General features: G+C 34.0%; 1 protein-coding gene across 1 annotated transcript in view; it reads right to left on the reverse strand.

Moving 5' to 3' along the window:
* XRCC4 (X-ray repair cross complementing 4) overlaps positions 1-23,362 on the reverse strand; it is a 239,406-nt gene that overhangs the window by 138,873 nt on the left and 77,171 nt on the right. Inside the window, exons 4-6 of the mRNA XM_040449374.1 lie at positions 11,941-12,107; positions 5,329-5,481; positions 3,898-4,004 (exon numbers count right to left, since the gene is read on the reverse strand). Of these exons, the coding sequence (XP_040305308.1) occupies positions 3,898-4,004; positions 5,329-5,481; positions 11,941-12,107 (427 nt within the window). The remainder of the gene's footprint in view (positions 1-3,897; positions 4,005-5,328; positions 5,482-11,940; positions 12,108-23,362) is intronic.

Raw genomic sequence — 23,362 nt, forward strand, 5'->3', positions numbered from 1 at the left:
TATATAACAGACCTTTTCCTTGAATGAATACTGTGAATCACCAAGTGTCTTGGTCTCACTAAACTTATATTATGCAGGAATAGGGTAAAAAAAAAAAGGAACTCATGAGGAAATTTGGTGGTTTCAATAATAATGAAAATACATTTGCATAATAGAAATGACTACCAAGTTAAACATTTAGCCATTTAAATAAATGCCTTTCTGGAAGAGTTAAATGTATTAAATCTCATCAACTGCTTTCCTCTTGCTCTTACTGGAGGGAAAGTGTACATGAAACTGCACTACCTACAATAAATTCAAATATTTACTTGTACAATAAGAATAGGTAATTTATTACCAAGATGGCAGAATAAGTCCAGGAAAAAACTTTCACTGCTCTGGTCCAAATACATAGTAATAATATACAAAATACCAAAAGACAAAGCTATGATTAAATATATATTCATATATCCCATGGACTACTAGTATATTTTGTCTCTGTAAAAGAATGACATATATAAGGAAAGTTATTTTTTGTTTAATACATACAATATTTTTCCTCAGATGTATGGAATCTAGTTCTTAATTCCAGATGAAGCATTTTATATCTGAGGTTCTTTTTTTTTATCCCTAACCTTAAGTTTCCTGAATAATTCTTACTGAAGCAGAAGGAAAAGAACAGCTAAAATTTAAAATGAAAGTGCTCTTAATTCTTTTTTTCATGCTCTTAATTCTTGACATCAAAACCTGCCAAAAGCAAGTTAAATGCAATAAATAAATAAATAAATAAATAAATAAATAAATAAATAAATAAATCAAACAGGATTGGACGCCTATAAGTCAAATATGTAGTGAACTAGATTTGAATTAAAGAAAATATGCCATGTAAAACATAGAAAAAATGTACAATGAACTAAATGTTTTTTGAAGAGAAGAGAAATTCTGCCAAATTTAAAATAGTACTATTATAGTAAAGCTTTGCTTAAAACAGACTGAACACATAAAGGACCCCATTCTCATATACCCATTATTTAACCACACATTTTCTCTTCAAAAATAATTTCCATCTACTTCAAAGGTTGGTGAGGTACTCTGAATAAGGAACAAAATCAAAGACCATTGTACTCAATAAAAATTCTGAACATTTAAGTTGGAAAGAGTACAGATTCCCTTTTTAGTGAACTTTCAATTACATGTGATTATTAAAGAATGACTTCATTTTTTATTGGGTCACTAGTGTAAAACAAGCATGCCCTCCAAATAAAAGGAAATTTAACTCTGATGTGCGAAAGTGAGAGTGTGTTTGAATGTGTGATCCAAATTCAAATCTAATTAGAATCAGATTAATCAACCAACTTATTGAATCAATATCAGTAAATTTCTATGGCTGCAATTAAATATCTTCCTGTGTCTTTGTCCATTTATTCTGCTTTCTTTCCTGTCATTAAGCAAAGCTCCCACGTTCCAAGCTAAACAAATCCTGTCACTTGTCCATCTGATCCCATCTTCGCCCATGTACTCAGAGACACTACTCCAGCAACTGTGGCAACATTTGCCCCCCTTCCTTCCTTAATCCCATAAATATGCAAACATGGTGTTATTTCTGTCATCTAAGAAAACAACAACAACAATTCTTGACTCCACGTGCCCCTCCAGCAGCTAGCCAGATCTTTCCTTTTCGTTACAGTGAAACTTGTTACAAGTGTTGCCTAGGCTTGTTGTTTCTTTTCCAATTATCTTGTCTCATTCTTTTTGAATTTCCTCTTCTTTCTATTCCACTGAAAACGTTTTATTAAGATCCCCAATTTGTGTTGCCAAATCCATCAGTCAGTCAGTCAGTCAGTCCTTGATCCTCATCTTCTTACCCAGTCTACAGCATTCAACTCAGTTTATCTCTAGCTCCTCCTTGAAATACTTCCTTGACTTGCTCTCTAGGATAACACTCCTACAGTTTCCCTGCTACCTCCAGGCTGCTCCCTCAGCCTTCTCTGCTGGTCTCCTCATCTTACTGACCTCTACACATCCAAGTGTATGTACTAAGGTGGAGTCCTTGGATCACAGCCCTTTTCTGACTTCTCAAACTCCCATGACAGCTCAGCCAGCTTTAAATATCTCCTTACTTAGCCTTCCCCCAAACTCCAAATTTGTATATCCAACTCCATACTCAGCATCTCAGACTTAATGTTTGCAAAACTCAGTTCCTAACCTTCCTCTTGTAGATTCCCCTAATTCAGTAAGTCAACTGCATGCCTTCAGTATTCAATCTAAAAAACTTACATGATTAGTGTCTTTCTCTCAGGAGCCATACCCAGTTCATCAACAAATATGCTGCCTCTAGACATACCTAGAATCTGCCTGTTGTTTATCATCTTCACTGCTACCACTCTGGTCTGAGCCACTCACATCCTTCACTCATTGTTGAAACAGTGTCCCACTGCTATATCTTCTTGTAAGCTTATCACACTATGTATACTCTATTCTCAGCACAACAGCCAGATTAATCCTGCTAAAACTGTAAGTAGGATCCCATCACATGATGTTTGCAACCCTCCAACAATGTCCAATGTAATTCAAAGCAAAACTTGAAGTCCTTACAATAGCCTGTAAGGCCCTACACATGATCTAGCCGCTCTCTACCTCATATCATCATTCTTCCTATCTTCATCTTCCTACTTTATCCATACCTCCCTCCATTCTATTGCTTGAATATATCAATAAAAAGTTAATAAAAACTCCTGCATCAAGACCTTTGTACTACCTGATTTTTTCTGCCTGGCATGCTTACCCCACAGACAAACTTGTCACATTCTCACCAAGGCCTTTTCTGGTGCCCTGGCTAAAATCATGACCTTTGTCCTACTTCCATCCTGACATTTTCTATCATCCTTCCCTGGTTTAGTTTTCTCTTCAGCATTTGTAACTATCTACAACAGTTTATACTCAATTTATGCATCTTGTTATTGTCTATTTCCCTGACTAGAATTTATAAACTCCATGAAAGTAGACATTTTTGTGTTTTGCTCTCTACTGCATGGAATAGTTCCTCGTACATAATAGGCACTCAAAAGGTATTTGCTAAATAAATGAATCAAACATTTATTTTGAGAATACGGGGCTTCTGTCAGAAACGTAAGTGTAAGATGTGTTCAGAGGCTCTTGCCTCTAGGAAAGGTTTAAATCTCTAGAAAAATCATCCATGGGTTTAAATCTGAGGGACTGAGTGAGGCTCAGGTACTTTAACTTAAACTGTCATTTTTCCCTTCTTTTCCCCTGTAACCCATCTCCCCCATTACAATTTCTTTTCTGAATAGCGAGAGAAGACTCAACCTCAAGATAATGTGAAACATTCTACATCCCCCTGCTTACCCACCAATAGCTCTAGCTAGGTGATCTCAAATGTTACAGGCAGCCAGCTTCAAGCTGGAGATAACTAGCATGAACACGTATCTTGCTTATTCCTTATGCACCCTTGTAATAAGGAATAGTATGACCTGGAGGGTGTGTATGTGTGTACGTTTGCTTATTTTGTTGCTAATGAGTTGTTGCATATTATAATAAATATTATTTTCAAAATTAAGTACTTGAGGTTTTAGACTAAAAACCCTAAAAGAAGTTTTGTAGAAGTTTTTACTTTTTGTTTTTTTAATGTTTATTTATTAGAAAGTGGGGGAGGGGCAGAGACAGACAGGGACAGAGGATCCTAAGCAGGCTCTGCACTGACAGCAGAAAGCCTAATGTGGGGTTCGAACTCTTAACCCTGAGATCATGACCTAAGCTGAAGTCAGATGCTTAACTGACTGAGCCACTCAGGTGCCCTGAAAAGATTTTTTTCATAACATTTTTCATTACAGTTTATGATCATTAGAGTAATAAGCCAAGTGAAATATTCCACAAAGGTAATACATGTATATCTCTTACCTGGAGCTAACACAGAGGGATCAGGCAGGTTCTCACTTTCTTCATCAGTACTTTCATCGTAGACTGCATCTCTATCAGCGGTCATTTCAGAACATGTTGTGGCTTCCCTAGAAATAGAGCAAGGTAGAAGTATAAAGTATTGGCTCACCCTTGGTTAGGTATCAAATTCACCAGTAAGATATTATAAAAAATGTCCCTGAAAAAATACTGTAGTTAAACAAACATATATTGAAACATATGTGATCAAGATGAAAGCACTTTAAAGACTATCTGTTAACTCTCTTAAGAACAAGCTTCTCGGGGCGCCTGGGTGGCACAGTCGGTTAAGCGTCCGACTTCAGCCAGGTCACGATCTCGCGGTCCAGGAGTTCGAGCCCCGCGTCAGGCTCTGGGCTGATGGCTCAGAGCCTGGAGCCTGTTTCCGATTCTGTGTCTCCCTCTCTCTCTGCCCCTCCCCCGTTCATGCTCTGTCTCTCTCTGTCCCAAAAATAAATAAACGTTAAAAAAAAAAAAAAAAGAACAAGCTTCTCTTCTACATAATCTAAGTGTGGCTAATGTTCACTGTAATTAACTCCTGAATCAGTTTCTTATCACATCATTCATCTATCAAAATACTATTCCTCCAAATTACCTTCTGTGGATCACACAGTGTTAAGTGTTTTACTGATCTCGAAGCAGTCTGCCTTGCATTTGATTGCCCCAAACTTCTGAGACAGGTACCTTTATTCTTATTATGAAGATACCAAGTAAGACACAGAGTTTAAAGTATTTGCCCAAAGTCATGTACTAATAGATATCAGTTTCAGGACCAGCACCTGAACTAGGAACATCTGACATCAAATGTTATATTCTTTATATGATGACATTACTAAACCTGTGCTTTCTCTCAGTTTCAAGGCAACAGATCCAAGCCTGTATCCACTAAAATAAATAGTGGATAAATGATAAATAAAACAATAAAACAATAAAAATCAGACTAAAATAATTATAGTTGTCCAAACCATACCAGCTGTAAATCCCCTGTGACTTTTCCTTAAAAATCAAGTACACATCCACTCTCAGCCACCTGATTCCAAGATTAACCACTGCTTAGACACCAAAATGATAAATGTGTATTCAACTCTGAAGTTTTGCAGAAGATAAAAGTTTTTAATTAATATATTTTTAATGATGTCTAAGAATTAAACAAATAATACTTACTTAAACCATGTGACAGTTTTAGGATTTAAGTACAGCTATGACAGTGGGGAGACATGGAGAGAACATGCTGAGAGTTCTCCAGCCCACTGATTCCAACAGCCAGAGCATCTCACCTCAGACTAGCAAATGATCTCCTAGGCTACAAAGTCGGCACCTAACTTTCATTAAGTTTGGGAAGAAATTCCATCTAAATTTATGTATCTGTCATCTCAAAACAGACACTCCAAATACCTTTCACGCTGAATGTTCCTTTCTGGTTCTTGAACTTCATTTAACAATTTATGCAAGCTTCTGATCTTTGCTTTCTTCTCATTCAGCACTAGAATAAACCGCTTATAAAGATCAGTCTCCAAAGCTTCCTTAGCACTCACACATTTTTCAAATCTAAAATGTAAATAAACAAATAAATAAATCATGCAGTTTTCTTTAACATTAATATTATTTAACCATATAGTGAAGATGATTTCAAGAAAACTTTTTAAGGAAAGTATAATTAAAAGTCACTTTTATGGGTTTCCACTGATTTAAAGTTTTATATAGATAATTAAGCAAATAATGAGAATTGTTTATTAATGTTAGTAATTTATGTAGTGAGATAAGGATCAAAATTGGAAAATCATACCAAAAAGGTTCAAAACATCTAAATGCTTAAATGTTAATAATTTATTCACATCTACAATTTATTTCCAAAAGGATATTTTTTATGGGAAAAATTTCACACCAGAGTAATTATAGGCTACATTTTCTGTATTTTGCTAATATTACTATAATATTAACTGTGATAGTGTTTTGTGATTAAATGATTTACCTAATATGTTTTCCCTAAAGAGATAATGAATTGCTCCACAGCAAGAACATGACTTGTAGAGTTGTGTCTTCAGCACCAGGCATACTCACTCACATATGCACGTATATAATGAATGCAAGTATTTAATCTGAAATTCCTAGAAATGTGAAACACTATGTATCTCCAATTTTAGATACATAAACATAAAATTTTCTGTCATTTATAATTCTTTCTACAATGTTCAAATAAGTGGACAAAAGACTATACTAATTTTAATCTCCCAGATGTAAGAAAGCTAGTAAGCAGAGACTGCATATGTAAGATTTGTGCATACACACAAACCATGAACACACCTATATTTTAAAGATTCAATTTCATGTAAAATATTCTTGTAAACGTAGTCTTGCTCTGCCTAGTTTTCTCTTCATTATTTATTTATACTTTTGTTGTTCTATACAGGTATTCTAGTATTTTCATGATATCTGTATTTATGTGTATATATTTCAGATATTTACAATATATAATTTCTTCAGTGAAAACTTAGAAACAAAAATGTCAAAATTTGACACCTTTGATATATATGTCCTTATGCTTTCAACAACCAACCTATCTAGAGATGTAAAGAATTAGGGCCTCTTATGGAATGAAAAGGAACAAAAAGTAGTATAATTTCTGGGAGTAATTATAGCACTCTTACAGTATAGTCATTGCCAAGGCTGTCAACTCCATAAAGGCAGGGTGCAGGTGTGTTTTATTGACTGCTTTATCCTCAGTGCCTAACACAGTGTTTGGCATTCGAGAGATGAGCAGCAGCTATCAGAAAAATGAATAAAGTAAGGGAGTTACTATGGACATCTTATAAGGAAATGAAGAACCAGTGATTCTGAAGTTATTTTTCACTCTTTAACAGCTATTCACCACTGTAATAGTAACATTTTTGATCTGCTTCAGCTTCTAAAAAATCTGTGGTAAATATTAATACAACAGTACTCCTTTTACCAAGCAAAGCTCTTTGAGAAAGATGTACACCAAAAGGTGTAGGGAAAAAAACAGAGCCAAAGCTGAAGAGGAGCTGGTAATACTGATGGCTTATTTTAAGCAGAGATATGTCAATGCATTTTTATTTCATATGCAAAGCATTATATAAACATTCTACATAATTTTCTTGAACTACTTTCTAATGTAACATAACAAAAATTTTAAGAGATGAGTAGAATATATGTACCACTAAAATACTTGAGTATATTATAAAATACTTTAAACAAAGGCAAAGTAAAAATCAATTATAAGAATGTACAATAAAAATCTGGTATATTATATAAAGTTTTAGGAACAGTAATCAATTAGTTATTTACCTGATTTAAATGCATACTTAATCTCCATATAAGTCACTTCAATAATTCTTAATTGAAAGATTCTGTGCATGTAACAATTATCAAGCACATTTCAAAACCTTTATTAAAATTAATATTTAGTATAACATACGGATTAAAATGAAAATATCAAAATAAAATATCATATAATCTGTGTAAAGAATACCATCAATCCTAATGAGTAGCATCACAACTACACTGTCCAAGTTAACATGTCTGTGATGGGAGAGCACACAATAGAATAAATGGCACCCCATGACTTCACTTCGCTTGGTTTTAGAAAACCTTAAGGATTTTCTGGCAACTAAACTTCTGATTATCAAACTGGATGTCACTTCCTAGACAAAACTAGGAAGTGGGGGTTGACTAGGAGAGAGTATTAATGTGAACAGTTTCAGGACATAAATTTACTCTTAATTATTAATTTATCAACAAATTTAGAGAACACTATCCTTCTATTCAATATTCAGTAACTAAGAAGTATATACCATCTGCCCCATCCCATTTTCAATGCCAATTCTCTCTTACAGCATTATGATGTTACGATGCCTTCCATGTTACTTGCCTCCTGTCAACCTTCCACAGAAAGAACTAGACAGGTATTAGAACATGAGGCCATTTAGTGCAGGAGAGACATGGGCTTCATTGCTAAGTCAGTGATACTAAAGGAGAACTCACATACAACTAGATTCCAACTAGATCTCTAAGAAAAAGCCAAACCTAATGAAACCAAAGACAATATCAAACAGCAAAGGACTAATGATGTTTCATCCTTTCAACAGTGACTAGGACAACAGAACAATAATGCTAAGGTTAATTATTACCCTAGGACTGAAATATCTATAAATGTAGTCAAAAAACAGTTATCAAAAAAAATAAAAACATAAAGATGTCTGGGGAAAATACTGAATATTCAAAATAAAATATTTCTGCACAGGAAGACAAAGAATCTAAGAAGAACATCAAAACATAACAAAAATAAGAGCAAAAACAAGGGAATTTCATGCAAAAACAAAATCCAAAATAAAACAGATTAAATGATAACCCAAAATAAAACAACAGCCACATAAATGTGAACATGTGGTATTCAGAAATAGTGCAGTAACTCTTGTATTTCCAATCAGCTCTGGCCAAATTTATATCTAGGTCAGGGTTGTACAGCAAAAGAAAATGTGAATAGAGTTCAGAGGACAAAGAATACTAAAAAGAACTGGAAAAGAAAGCAGTGGTAAAGAGATTTAATAAGCCTTTAAGTACTGAAGAAGATGGTAAACAGCTGTTCCTCATCCTTTCTGACGACAGAACAAGAGGAAATGGCCTTCAACTATACCATGAAGGACTCAGATTACCAAGAGATGGAAGGAAGAATTTTCTGACTGTGACTGTTCTTAAACATTATAATGGGCTACCAAGGGGAGTTGAAGCTATCTCCTGAGGTGTTTAAAAATCAGACTGAATTCATCTGGATATAATGTGATCCTAGCTTGAAGGCAGAGAGTTAAAGTAAAAGAGCTTTCAAGGTCTCTTCTATTCTAATGATTCCATGAATGTCAACCCCATTCAATCTGCTGAGAACTGCCTCCAATTATAGGTTTAATAACTGTAACTCAGAATAAAGCTGGAGAGTTTCTAACTTGATGTCTGAATGCAAACAAAAGACCTATTCAGTAATATAGAGCTTGAGAGTTGTATTTGAAATTAAATAGGAAAAACAAGTGAACTAATTACAGCTAATAACCCAAGGACTGGCATATAATATTTCTAATGTTTTCTCCTTTATCTAAACTATACAAAATTAAATTGATCCAGTAATGTCACTTGCTCAAAATGGAGCTAAGACTGCAATTAGTAAACAGTTAATAAAAAATAATAGCAAATATATATGTTAAAAGTCTGTACATTAAAGCTCATTCTTTTTACTCATACTGTAATTCCTCATTCCTTATTCAAATTTCATTTATTCTCTACTGTCATCCCAAATGGAAATAGCTTTAGAGTTGGTTCTGATTATAATTATACATTTTTAAATAACAAAATATATGCAAAAAAATCCCCACAAAGTAAAAAAAGAAATTCAATCCACAATTCCAGACATACACTATTAAGATTTAATTTTCTCCCTCTACATATTTTCTATCTAAAGATATACTTTGAAAAAACTGGCACTCTATTCCTCCTTTTGGTAACTCACATTTCTCTTCTTAACATGTCATTAACATTTTCCATGGTACAAGCACATGTGTATATGACTGCCTTTTGCTCATATTAATATCCTATTGTGTATTAAATTTATTTCAGACCTATCTACCATAGCCTCTAAGGGAATTCTCAGCATCTATTTTGTGCTGCTCATCCCCTTAGCTCTCCCATGCATACACAGTCTGAAACAATGATGGGGAAGAAATGATTGGAACATGGATGGACACTGATATAAGAGTATCAGAGGCCACCCAGAAAACTGAACTGTGTCCAGGCCTAACACAACAGTCCCCACTCTAATGATTCTCTAGTTTCTATGTCTTCAGTTACCTAACTTAGTATGTTCACAACCTATTTCCAATTTCTCTAAAGACTCTTGATCAGTACCACTGCTTTATGAAAGCTGGAGACGTAAGTCCTTTGCTGATTTTCCACTGTACTAAGGCTCTAGAGAGAGAACACTTAAGAAAGTACTGCATGGCCAAAACCATGATATATTTATAGCTCCTTAAAATGGCCACTTTCTCCTGTGATAGAAAATAAAACCATTTGAGAAATTTGGGAAATAGATAAAGCTACTAATCTAATATCTGGAAATAGATAAAGCTACTAATCTAATCTAATAATCAAGAGCCTAGAATTCTCTGGAGCAGGCTAACTTTCCTCTGCTTGAGGGGGAGGAGGGCACCCCAATGACACATATCTTCAACCCCTGAGGAAAATATGTGACCCAGTATTTACACAAAAAGAAGAGCCGGAACGTAATAAGACTGGTGATGAGAGATATGGTTGTGCTTTTGATCAAATGGGGAACCTTTTGCCACAATAATGCAAAAGCACTTTCTGGGTAGTTCAAAAACAGCAAATCAAGCATCTGTGGGCTACATGTTGTATACACCCCTCCCCCACTGTCTTACAGCACAGGGTGCATTTGTCTCCACTGTCTCATCTTTGTTCCCTGCTGCTTTCCAGTGTATGGCAGTGTGTTGAATACTGATGAGATAATACCTCTTTCAACCTCTGGCAGACATTTTAAAGCAATTTGTTCAAGTACCAAGTACCCAGTCTGCATTTTTGTGAGCAATTTGTGGATCAAATTTCCTATCATCCTGAGGGTATTCTGAGTTTTAAATACAATGGCTTGTCACAACCATAGGACATCTCCTTTAATTTATTTTGTATGTAAAATAGAAAAGCATATCCAAACTATAGATATAGACTCCAAAACGTGATTTCTAGCACAGATATATGATAGTGATTCATACTAACATGATTTTAAGGAGATAAGGAAGATCAAAATTAACTTATTTTTCCATTTGGTTTCTTAATATTTACAATTTTTTTGGTCCCATTTTTATGTAATTGGAGATAAGTATTAATTCAGAGATAAAAGAAAAAAAGATACTTTGTTAACTGAGAGCCAAATATAACCAAGTCTTAGGTGTTAAGTTTACATATCCTGCATTACTCGAATGTGTAGAAACATAATTTCATCTAGTCAACATCCTTTTCACAAACATACACTGACAGTAGTAAACCCTTCACATTTTTAATGTACTCTCACATTTACTCACCAATGTCCCCATAAAACAATCTTAGGGGTTGTCCTGAAAAGACTCTAAGTTAGCAAATTGTTCTTATGTTTTAGAGCTACTGGTTTGAATGAAAGATAAAAAATCATCTACTGGATATAATGGATGTAATGATAATATTCATTATTATATACATTCCATAAAACTCTTTCAGATGTCACCATGTATATATGTACAGACACATGCATATGATAATGTCTCCGTAGACATACCAATGTTCACAACATACATTTTATTTCCTTCAAACATCTTTTACATAACAGAGTAATAAAAAAAATACCTCTGGAGCAGCCTAGATTATGAATGTTATATTTGAAAAAATGCATAGAGAAGAAAAGTGACTTTTTTCATTGTTTAAAAACTAAGAGGCAAAATCAGGAAAATAATATATTCCAAAGGTCTTATCTTGCATCTTTTTAAAATGTCAGTAGTATGAATTTTCAGTGAGCAAAATAAGTCTCTATCAGGAGCCAAAGTGCACAGCATCTGAAATAGTTACCATTTGTGTAGACATTCCAATAAGAAACCAATTGTGCATACTGACACTTCATGTCTCTTTTATATTCATTATTAATCCTATAATTTGAAATAAATCTCAAATACCAACATCCTAAATTTTGATTAATATTAATGGATTCTGATTCTCACTGCCTGATTACCACTTACTGTTTGTTAGTGTGCTGGTGCCACCAAGTACTAATGACCAGAAAGTGTTAATGTACTACTATAATGTACAGTAATAACCAATAGTTTGGTGTAATCATATTAAGTAAAGGGTTTATTCTAAATACAGGCTAGTCTACATATATTATAAGCTTACAAATCATTAACATAAAGCTATAGCAATATAAAGAGCTCAGTATTTTTATAATACAAGAATATTAGCACACACCGTCCTTGAATATCATTCCAATCTCTCAGAAGCCTTTCATTTTCCTTCTGCAGGTGCTCATTTTTGGCTTGGTTTTCCGCAATGGTGTCCAGGCAATCACAAATAAGTTTCCTAATGACCTCAGCTGGACTTGCAACTTTCTCTAGATTGAAGGAACCAAGTCTAAACTAGAACACAAGGAAAACATTATTAGTTTGGGGAGAAGATCAAAATCAAGCAACGCAGTTTTAAATATACATCATTTCTTCTGAGGGGGAAGAAAGTGTAAGATTCAAATACAGTGCATTTATCAAATATAAATATAGTGAAGAAAAACTGGCCAATTTCCTACCTTCTTACTGAAATTTATCATAAAAAACAACATATAACCCAAGAATAACTTGTATAAGTGGTAAATCACTCTCCCACCTCCTACTAGAAAACAAATGAGTACATATAAGCATACAACCATTTGTTTGCTACAACTTAATGTAAGTCCCTACTCGAAGTAAGAAAAGGAATTGTACACAGAGACTTATACTGTAGTTTCTGTTAATAGCAATGATAACAGAGTAACTGACATAATCTATTTCTAAATAAAGAGCAAAATTTTAGTAATAGTTAAGAGACATGCAGGGTTTCAGGAAAACTGATAAACCCAGTACTTACTTATGTATCAAAAACCAATAATGTGTTACTATAAATTACAAACAATAATATCAAATGTCAAGTTTGTGTATTTCTTCATAAAGGTAAGACTTGTGAAGATATATTCTCTACTGAAAGGCACATAATAAAATAGTATTAATACAATTTCATTATATATATATGGAATTTAGGAGGGAAAACAGCTTCTTCTCATTTGGTAGATAAAGATCCTGAAATATAGTGATTTAATCAGAAATATTCTTACTAGTAAAATTAAAATTATTGTAACAACTAAAATAAGATTTTAAAAATAATAATTACTATATAGTTACTATGCCCTGAAGCTGAAATTTAACTCAAGCATAACACAAATACAAACTCCTCTAATCATCACCAAAACAAAACTATTATGGTCCACATTACAGATTAGTAAACTGAGGTTCAGAGCAGTAATCTAATATACTGAAGGAATAAAGTCACAATCATACTATGCAATGCTGTTATGCTGTTTCCTGACATTAAAAGATATCCTAACTAACAAACTAGTAAGAGCAAGAATTAGGTTCAGAAACCACACATAACTCTGAAGAGAGATTCTAACGGGATGGAGTTTGGGGCAGAAGTGGGAATGAAACTGAGGGTTTTTAGTTGTTTTTGGTATTTTTTGGGTTCCTAGATCAGTAATTTCTACTATGACACTCATCTATAGGAACGTTTCTAAAATGTCTCGCTTTTCAAAAGATTGTTTCTATAAACGTGTTATATTCAAACTGAGAAGTATTTAACAGTGATTGATAATTCTGAGAAAAAAATCCTTATTATTCAATGTACAAATAAAGATGCAAGTCAGTAAAGTGAATATCCAATATTTATAATAGGTAGCATTTTATAAGACATTTCAGTTAATTTATATGATTCAGGAATATTTAGGGCCATTTAGGAATTTTTAGGATCATTTAGAAATAATTTAGGAACATTCAGGTGTTTAACTCCACAAAGTAAACTGTTATGGATAAATTGTGCTTACTAATTTGCTTTCAATTTTCAGATAGAAAGCATAAATAGATGTCTTAATACCATAGAAAATCTGCCAGAAGGCTTAAATACTGATAATTCCTAGTTGTTGAAAAGCATTCATTTATAGTCACTTAAAATGTAAAGAAAAACAAAGAATATTAATATTCTTCAGTATTATACTACATTTGAAAGGACTAAGTAGTACTGTGGTAGCTACAAAAAAAAAAAAAGTGTGTATGTATTTGTATGTGTTTTTGAGACCCAAGCAGATCAGACACATCTGCTTAATTCTTCAATTTGTTTCATCTCACCTTTTCCTGTTTCCTAACAAAAGAAGGTAAGTCAGATTAAGAAAAACTCTTTATTTCAATGAGTACAGGCAGTTGTAATAGGCTTATATATGTAAGCAAAATTAAGCAATTGAAGTAATGTTTACCAAAAGAGACCTAGAAAAGGTTAAGAATTTTTATTTATTCAGTTGAAATTATTTCACACTATTTGTCACATCTGATTTATTTATTTCTCATACACTTAGAATCAAATGGCCTGAAAACATTTGCAGTTTTTGCATATGAGTCCTTTTATAAGCAGAGGAATTTAAATTAAACAGTTTTATGTGTGTGAAGCATACATAAATTGAAATTAGATTTGAGGGCAAAAAAAGAAAATAAATTTTAGCATTTACTTTTTGAAGCATCTGCTAGTATAAACAAACCTTAAAAAATAAAGATAAAGATAACCTATAGAATATAACTTTTTGAGTTGATACAAAACAGAAGAAAAGTTAAGCTTACTGTTAGGTAATAGATTACATTATCAGTAAAGCATAAACCCACAAACTAACTCTGTATTTCCTCATTATCAAAATTGTCAGCTAGCTTTGACTAAGATGGACATTTTTAGAAGGGGAGAGTTTTTCATCATTTGAAAGTTTCAACAATGACAAAGGGATAATGAATTCATGCCACACGTTGATCCTGAATAAAGTAATTGGTAAAATACAAATGCACAAATAAACACAGGCCCAACCCCCTAATCTTCTATCTTAGAGAAGGAAGAAGGGACAAATTCTAAATGACTAATAACAAGCAACTTCTTTCAAAATACCATTTACGCTTATATATTCAAATTCCAAAAGAGAACTCTTAAATCTTTTCTTGGCTATTCACTTTAGTATAAACCTAAAATGTCATTTCTTCTTAGGAATAAGTAACTATTTTCTGTTTCTACTTTCTAATTATATTCACTAGTTTTTGGACCTTTAAATGGTGTGAACATGTTATTCTAAACAATGGAAATATACAAGAAGTATCTAGAAATTCAATCCAAGAAGAGAAATGTACTTGAAATATTCAAGTTATTTCTTAGAAGAAAAGTTATATACTCAGAGTTCAGGTTCTTTCCAGTGGCCAGATGAAAGAGAATATATAACATTAGTAAAATATACAAAATAAATACTGTGAATAACTACTAACCAATTCCTGGGGAATCATTTGTGGCTACTGTGAATGTTTCTGGGGAGAGGAGAGTTGTCAAGGTGTGTGTTGATATTCTGCTTAGAATACATCAATTAAAGAATCTGAGCTTTGATACATTATCAAAGTAGTCTAAGTTATCTTGCAGAAGTAATCTTTGCTACTCTCCCAGGAACCAAAATATAAAGCTAAAGGAAAAGGAGGAAAAAAGATACTTGATGTTATTGCTAGGCAAATAAATGATGGTCAGATAGGACCTCATTTCTTTTCAGTATGTGTTTTTAAATTTATTCCTATCAGAGAAAAGTTTAACTGTATCTAGATATATATACAGTAAAAAAGTAAAGCTTGCCCATTATAGTTTATAATACAGAATGTTTTGACTATTTTAGACAAATACATAGTCTCCAAAAACACCTCCTGCAGGTCCAGGCCCTGGACAGTGTATGACCCCTTTTTAATACAGCAGAACTTGCAGGGGCAAGACACATAACAAGTTAGTAAAACAGGTAAAAGACAAATACATAGTTACATATATGTAGCTTTGATAATACAAAGTTGCAAAATCCAGTAATACAGGAAATCAGTCAAGTTAAATAAAAAAGAAGCTGAACTGTATTACTTTGGTCTACTTATGTTAATTATCACTTGCTCATATTTTGGATCAAATATATTTTTACAAAGATTTGTAACATGAACCCTTTGGTTTAGTGGACTGTTGAAATGTTTACTTTGTATTTAAATAAACAACATTACAAATGTACTTCCTAAAGCAGTAACATGTCTAAGTTGACAATTGGTCAGATTTCTCTTCTAAACTCTCTAGAACTTAGAAAAGAATACCAATAAGGACTTCTTCTAAAAAGGTAAGACAGTTATATATACCGTGAGACCACTAATCTCACATTTCCAACTACTTTCTTGTAATTTCTTACAGCTCATTAAAAAAAAAAAATGTTTAAATGTCTGAAGATGATTGTATGATCAAGCAAGCCTCTGCATATATTAGATCCCATAGGTTCTTACAATCAAAATGCAATAATCTAAAAGTGAGAAATATGCTGAACTCAAATTCTAGTGTTGCAAAATTATTAGAATTCTAAGGTCATGCTATATGCTTTCATATATTAAGTATCATCTAAGAAGTCTTATTTTGGTCTTCATAACTGCAAAAATCATTGGTGGACGTTAGAGAATCCCTGACAACAAAAACCCCAAAAGCGTGTGTAGTAAGAAAATCTCAGAAGTTACTTCTACTTTGAATGAGTATAAGTGTTCACTCCACTGCTGTCTTAAACCAGATGATGAGTCTTTTAGTTCATGGGAAATATAGTAAAATCTAGATTTATCTCAGCCTAATTAAGACTTAACATTAACAATGAAAAATTATACCACACATGGTTTTAGAATCAACTGAAAATCTTTTTATAGTAACTGAATTGGGGAGAGCGGTTGAGGGCAGGAGTTGTCTATTATTTGCCTGTTACTTTATTTTTGGTATTAGGTGCTAATACATCGTGCCTTGGATTCCCTGACAGTCTTTTAATCTCATAATATTTATCTAATCACATGTGTGCGGTATGTTTTTCTATCCTCCACTCAGACGTGAAATTGTAATATTTCTTGGCATGGTCTCTTGACCTACTTTTCTTTTTTCTCCATAGTTATAGGGTTATCCACAACCGCAACTTCCATTATTACAGATAAACTGAAAACTGCCAAATGTGTATCTGCAGATGGGGGCCTATCCTAAATCCCAGACTTATATACACAGTTAACTCCCTTTTGGAAGGGTGACAGCAGGATGACCTACACAAACTTCAAACTTCAAATGCCAAAACAGAATTCATTGTCCATCCCTCTCACTACTCAACTAGCTCCTCCCTGCATTTTCCAATAGACATTCACCATTCACTCAACTATACTTGGGTGGTCTCGTGAGTATGGACATCTATCATAGCATTACAGTATTTACTCTTTTTCTTTTTTGTAGTAGGCTAAAAGCTGCAAAGGAATAGCAGCTACATATTACTCAGGTTAGTATCCCCATTCTTATACAGTGAAACACAGAATACTTCAGACTTTTTGGTACTATGTACGAGGCATTGGAGACATTGATGTGAGAAAGGAAAACAATGTCTGCTCTCTTGGAGCTTTTCAATGGAAAGAGTTGGTGGTACACAATGATTATAATTTCACACAGCTGTAGAATCAATGAAGAAAATAAGACAGGTAATGAGGTTGCGACTAGAGGGCAGAATATCTTTAAATACGGAAGTCAGGAAATAAGACCTTGCAAAAACTTAGGGGGAGAACACAGGAGATGGGATGGAAAAGGTACAGGAGGCTAGATCACATAGAGCTTTTTAGGCTGCAGCAAGAAGTTGAGAACTCTAACTAACAAAAAGCCACTGGAAGATTATAGGAAGGATAATGACTACTTAAATACTACACAGCATTTCCTCTAAGACTGCCCCTGATTATCTCAAACTCTTAGTACTCATACTGTGTAATCCTTTCCCCTTGAGTGTGGGTAGGTCTGTGTCTTACTTCTAATAAACGGAATACAGCAAAGGTGACACACATCACTTCAATGATTAATTTATATAAGATTGTAAAAGCTATCTTGCTAAGGGACTCTTTCCTTGTTGGCTTTTATGATGCTAGTAGCCATGCTGGAGAAGCCCATGCAGCAGGAAACCAAGAGTGACAGCTGGCAAATAATCATTTAAAAACCAAGGGAGGCCTCTGACCAACAGCCAGTGTATTAGATGGGTTCTCTATAGACACTGAAACAATAAGACGTTTATACATATAAGAAGAGACTAATTCTAAGTAATTGGCTGACATGATTATGAATGTTGGCAAGTCCAAAATCTGCTGGGTGACCAGCAGGCTGAACGTCTAGGAAGACTCAATGAAATCTGTTGGCAGATTTCCCTCTTGTCCTGGCGAAGTCAGTCTTTTGTGCTATTCAGGCCTTTAACTGATTGACTGTAGCCCTCCCTTATTTGGAGGGCACACTGCTTTATCCTAAGTACACTAATTTAAATGTTAACCTCATCCAAAAACCTCCTCACAGAAACATCCAGAATAATGTTTGACCACACATCTAGGCACCCTAGCCCATCCAAGTTAACACATAAAATTAACCACCACAGCCAGCAAGAAATTGAGGCCCTCAATCCAACAGGTTACAAGGAATTGAATTGTGCTACCATCCATAGGACCTTAAAAACAGACCCTTCAGCTTAAGATGAGACTCCAGCTCTGGCCAAAACCTTAATTGATTGCAGTTTTCATACGTCCTAACAAAGCCTTGCCTGAATTTCTAACCCATGGAAACCATGAGTTAATAAATGTGTATAGCTTCAAGCTGCCAAGTTTGTGATAACCTGTTACTCAACAACACGTAGTACAAATATGCTTTAATATTACCAGTCTAAAAACAAAAGCAAAACAAAACAAAACCTTCTTAATGCCGTATCTCTCTGATTCTAGCTACTGTTCATTTGTTTCTATCACAGCACAGTTTCTCCAAAAATATATGTAGTATCTGTCCTGCTTCCAACAGTTACTACCTACGCATGGGCTGTGAAAGTTTAAATTGACTAGAATTAAAAACGGAGCTTCTCAGTAACACAAGCCACATTTTATTGCTCAATAGCCACATGGGGCTAGTAGTTGCTGTCTTAGATAGCACAGATCTAGAATCTATCATCCCAGAAAGCTCTTTAGCATAGCATCGATCTGTTTCCTCATTTTATTACATCCCATTTTCTCTTTAAATACTCCAATGTATAAAAAGGCTTTTTATAATCTGGCCCATGACTACCTAATTGCAGCTCTCACCATTCCCCTAACTTTGCTATTGCTAGCCACTTGCTTTCTTTGTATACTTGACCAGGTCAATTATTCCCATAGGTAATAGACAGCTTCTCCGAAATGTAATGGTGCTGCTCCGAAATGTCTGTCTACACCCTACTCCCTACAACTTGTGAATATGTTACTTTCTACATGAAAAGAAACTTTGAAAATGTGTTAAGGACACAGACCTGGAGATGAGGAGACTATTGTGGATTATTTGGGTCAGCTCTATCTATTCACATAAATCTTTAAAATCAGAGAACTCCCTTTCTCAGGTACCATCAGAAGGACATGTAATTTGAAAAGAGGCACAGAAAGATGCAAAATTTCTGGCTTTTAAGACAGAAGGACACCATGAACCAAAATGTGGGTGGATCCTAGAAGATGGAAAAAGGTAAGGCAATGGGGTTCTTCTATAGAACTTCCAGAAAGAAATACAGTCCTGAAGACACATGGATTTTAGCTGAGATTACCTGTTTTGGACCTTTAATCTACAGAAACATGGGATAGTGAATTTATGATGTTTAAGCTATTGTTTGTGGTTATGTGTTACCATAGCAATGAAAAATGAATATAGTGTATCAGGGTCTGGTAGGATGAATAATTGCCACCCCGTGACACCCACATCCGAATGCCCAGAATCTGTGAATATTACTTTATATGGAAAATTGCAGATGTGATGAAATCAAGGATCCTGAGATGGGGCTATTATCATGGATTATCCAGGTGGCTCAATGTAATCACCAGGGTGCTAATAAGGGGAAAGTAGGAGATAAGACTGAACAAAGACTGTGATGATAAAAACAGACTCTGGAGTGATGTGGACAAAGGCAAAGGAATGCTGACAGCCTCTGGATGCTAGGGAAAAAAAAAAAAAAAAGGAAACCACAAAGTTTGTGGTACTTTGTTACAACAGTACCAGGAAACTAACAGTCTTTGCATGTTCCTCGAGAATGTTCTTGTACCTGAATTTTATATGGCTTCCTCCTATATTGTATTCAAGTCTCCATTCAATGTTACCTCTAGAGACTTTCTTGACTACCCTAACTATGATATAAGCATTCCAGAATCCTCCAAATAGTCCTACAAAGAAATGCCAACAGTACAGGTATTAAGAAACAATATTTTATAATCTCTACAGCAGTTCTCATCATCTTACATCATTTTATTTATACATGGTTATTGCCTCCTTTCCCCATGCTCACAACAGGGATTCAAAATTTGTTCATTAACTGAGTGAATACTTGGTAACAATGCTGCAAATATTTTTTTGGTTTGGAATATTACTTGTGTAAGTAATGCTCTATAGCATTTACATTTTAATGTATTTAAAATCTAAAATCAGTTTCCTTTGGGGTGCCTAGCTGGCTCAGTTGGTACAGCATGCAACTCTTGACTCTAGGTTGTAGGTTCAAGCCCTACACTGGATAAGTTTACTTAAAAAATAAAATCTTAAAAAAAAAAAAAGTTTCGTATTAAGGTGTTTACAAATCAGAGAAGTAACTATTCACCTATATTTTAATTTTTAATTTCTTTCTTCAAATACATTAGCAATGTTTTCTCACCATTTATTCAGTGATCTATTCTCTCCCTATAGATATAAAATGCCACCATTATTAGAAACTACATATTTACTGGGGCACCTGGGTGGCTCAGTGGGTTAAGCATCCAACCCTTGGCTTTGGCTCAGGTCATGATCTCACAGTTTTGTGAGCTCGATCCCCATGTCAGGCTCTGTGCTGGCAAGTAGATCCTGCTTGGGATTCTCTCTCTCCAGCCCTCCCCCACTCATGCTATCTCTGTCTCTCTCAAAATAAACAAATAAACCTTAAAAAATGTTGAAAAACAGAAAATACATATTTATGTATAGTTAAATGAGTTTCCTATTCAGTCTCATCAGTCACTATTCTTTTACTAGTGATAGAATGCTCTTTTAATTATCATAGCTTTATAATAGGTTTATTAAAGACAGTAAGTTCCATCGCACAATTCCTTTTCAGCATTGTATTGTCTAGTTTGCCAAATATGTCCCAAGAGTTTTGACTGTGAATTTCAGACAAGGCAAAAAACAAACGAAAAAAGCAACTAAAAATTACTAGGAACTTTGCTTCGAATTACATTCATTTTCAAATTATTTTATAAGAAATGAACTTATTTCCAATATGAATTAACAGTGCAATTCCTCCATTTAGGACCATTATGTTTCTCTATCTAATCACTGGTTATTTTTATGTCCTTTGGTTAAGTTTCTCATTGTTTATTTGGGGTTTTATGTTTGTTTGTTTGTTTGTTTTATTTTTAATCAGACTCCCTACACTCCAGCTGATAAGATCATCAAATAATCTATAGGTAAAAATAGAAATTCAACTGCTTACTCAGTCTTATTTTTTACTATTTTTGATACTTTTGTCACATCAAAACAATTATACGGTATATGGGAACCTTAAAATCTCTATCTTAAAAGTTTGTTTTTTTTTTCTTAATGTTTATTTACTCTTGAGAGAGACAGAGACAGAGCATGAGTGTGGGAGGGGAAAAGAGAGAGGGAGACACAGAATCGGAAACAGGTTCCAGGCTCTAAGCCTTCAGCATAGAGCCCGACACGGGCTCGCACTCAGGGACCGTGAGATCATGACCCAAGCCGATGTCAGATGGCCAACCGACTAAGCCACCCAAGCACCCCAGAAATCTCTACTTTAAAATCCCAATACTGAAATTTATTTTCAGTGGGTCCAGCACAAGCAATGGTGATTGCTGTATGCAAAATAATGACTTCTCCTATAGAAGATTTTATATATCTAAGCACTGATCATGAAGGATTTTGCAAATGAACCACAACAGAAAGAGCACGTAAGGGCACAAAAACCTCCGTTCTCTTAAGTCAGTAAGAATTTGATTTGTCTTCTAAAAACAAGTGATTACTTTTACCCAGTAGCATTCCAGAGCGACTACTGACAGAGAAAAATCTCACTGGGGCTGGGATCACTGCTGTCGCTTTGCTTTCGAGACCTCACAAAAACAGTAAGCAAGAGAACACTGGACAAAACTTAACGATAAAATATCATGCTATGGGACACTTCGGAAATGTAACTGTTAATAAACCATAGTATAAAATGTCATAGATCATTTATTTCTGAACTTAAATCAGTTTATCCTGTTAAGGAACAATTGTTCAGGTCTCTCATAACATTCTCCAGGAAAATTAAAACAGTAGAATCTTATATATTTTTTTCTGATTATAAAATTCTGGCCTTTTGTCGTTTAAAAATTTCAGAAACTTAAGGTCAACCAACCCTCCCTATCCTGCCCCCAAAGCACTGAACTATAGTTTTTTGATGAAATAGTATGACTGGTTAAAAGTCATTATATTGACATCGGAAACTTTTTAGACACAAAATATTTTCATAAAAACTTATCGTGTTAACTATAACTCCAATATCCTTAAAATCAATTATCATAAACTAATATACTCAAACTAGTGATCCTTAAAAAAATCACAGAAGTATCAAGTATCTTTAAATTCTCAATTTAAATAAAATGATACAATATGACATAAAAGACAAAATACACTCATTTTTCTGTATGGTTTATAAATTTATTTCAAACTATTTTTAAAGTTCAATAATTATCTTTTTAAACCATGGATTAAAAGTTCTTCTGCAACATTTTTTTCATTCAAAAATATTTACTAAGAATCCTAAAAAAACTTTACTTATAGTAATTCAATGGCAGATCTCTAGCAAATAAATTTCTATCCAAAATATTTATATAGAAAAGTAATAATATTTGCTTTGATCTATTCCCTTATACATCTAGAGACAAGATAAAAACAAATTATTGGGCTAAATAACATTTTTAAATTTTCAAGGTTTTTTTTTAAGTGAATAATCAATAGGAAAGCAGCCTATAGGGTGTAAAAATTATTATCTTTTGTACTTGAGAAGTGAAGGGCACAATGGATGGGAACACAATATTTAACTGAATTTTCTTGCAAAGAAAAATGTAATTAAGAATTAACATTAAGGTAGTTCCAATTCAGGTAATGGCAAAGTAAGTTGTATGAGACTAACCCTCCTGGAGGGTTTAACTTTGAACCCAAAACCAAAAAACAAAACCTATCAAGGGATCGGAGAATGACTGAAAGCAGACAGCAACCAGAAGGTACTCCAACAAGGTAAGACCTATGTTTCCTTGGGGTCCTCACAGGGCACTCTCTCCTGTAGTAGAGCTCATATAAAACAAGAAGAAACCATAACACTGACTTGAGGTATCAAAGAATAAAATTCATATAACACACACACACATACACATACACACACACACATACAAATAAATAGATGGAAAATAAGAGAAAATATAAGAAAATTAGAGGAAAAGTACAGTACAGGATCAGTTAAAATCCACATAATAGAGTTAGCCAAAAGAGAAAACAAAAC

Source organism: Herpailurus yagouaroundi, unplaced genomic scaffold, assembly GCF_014898765.1.
Source record: "Herpailurus yagouaroundi ecotype Mexico unplaced genomic scaffold, PumYag 29, whole genome shotgun sequence".
NCBI lineage: Eukaryota > Metazoa > Chordata > Mammalia > Carnivora > Felidae > Herpailurus > Herpailurus yagouaroundi.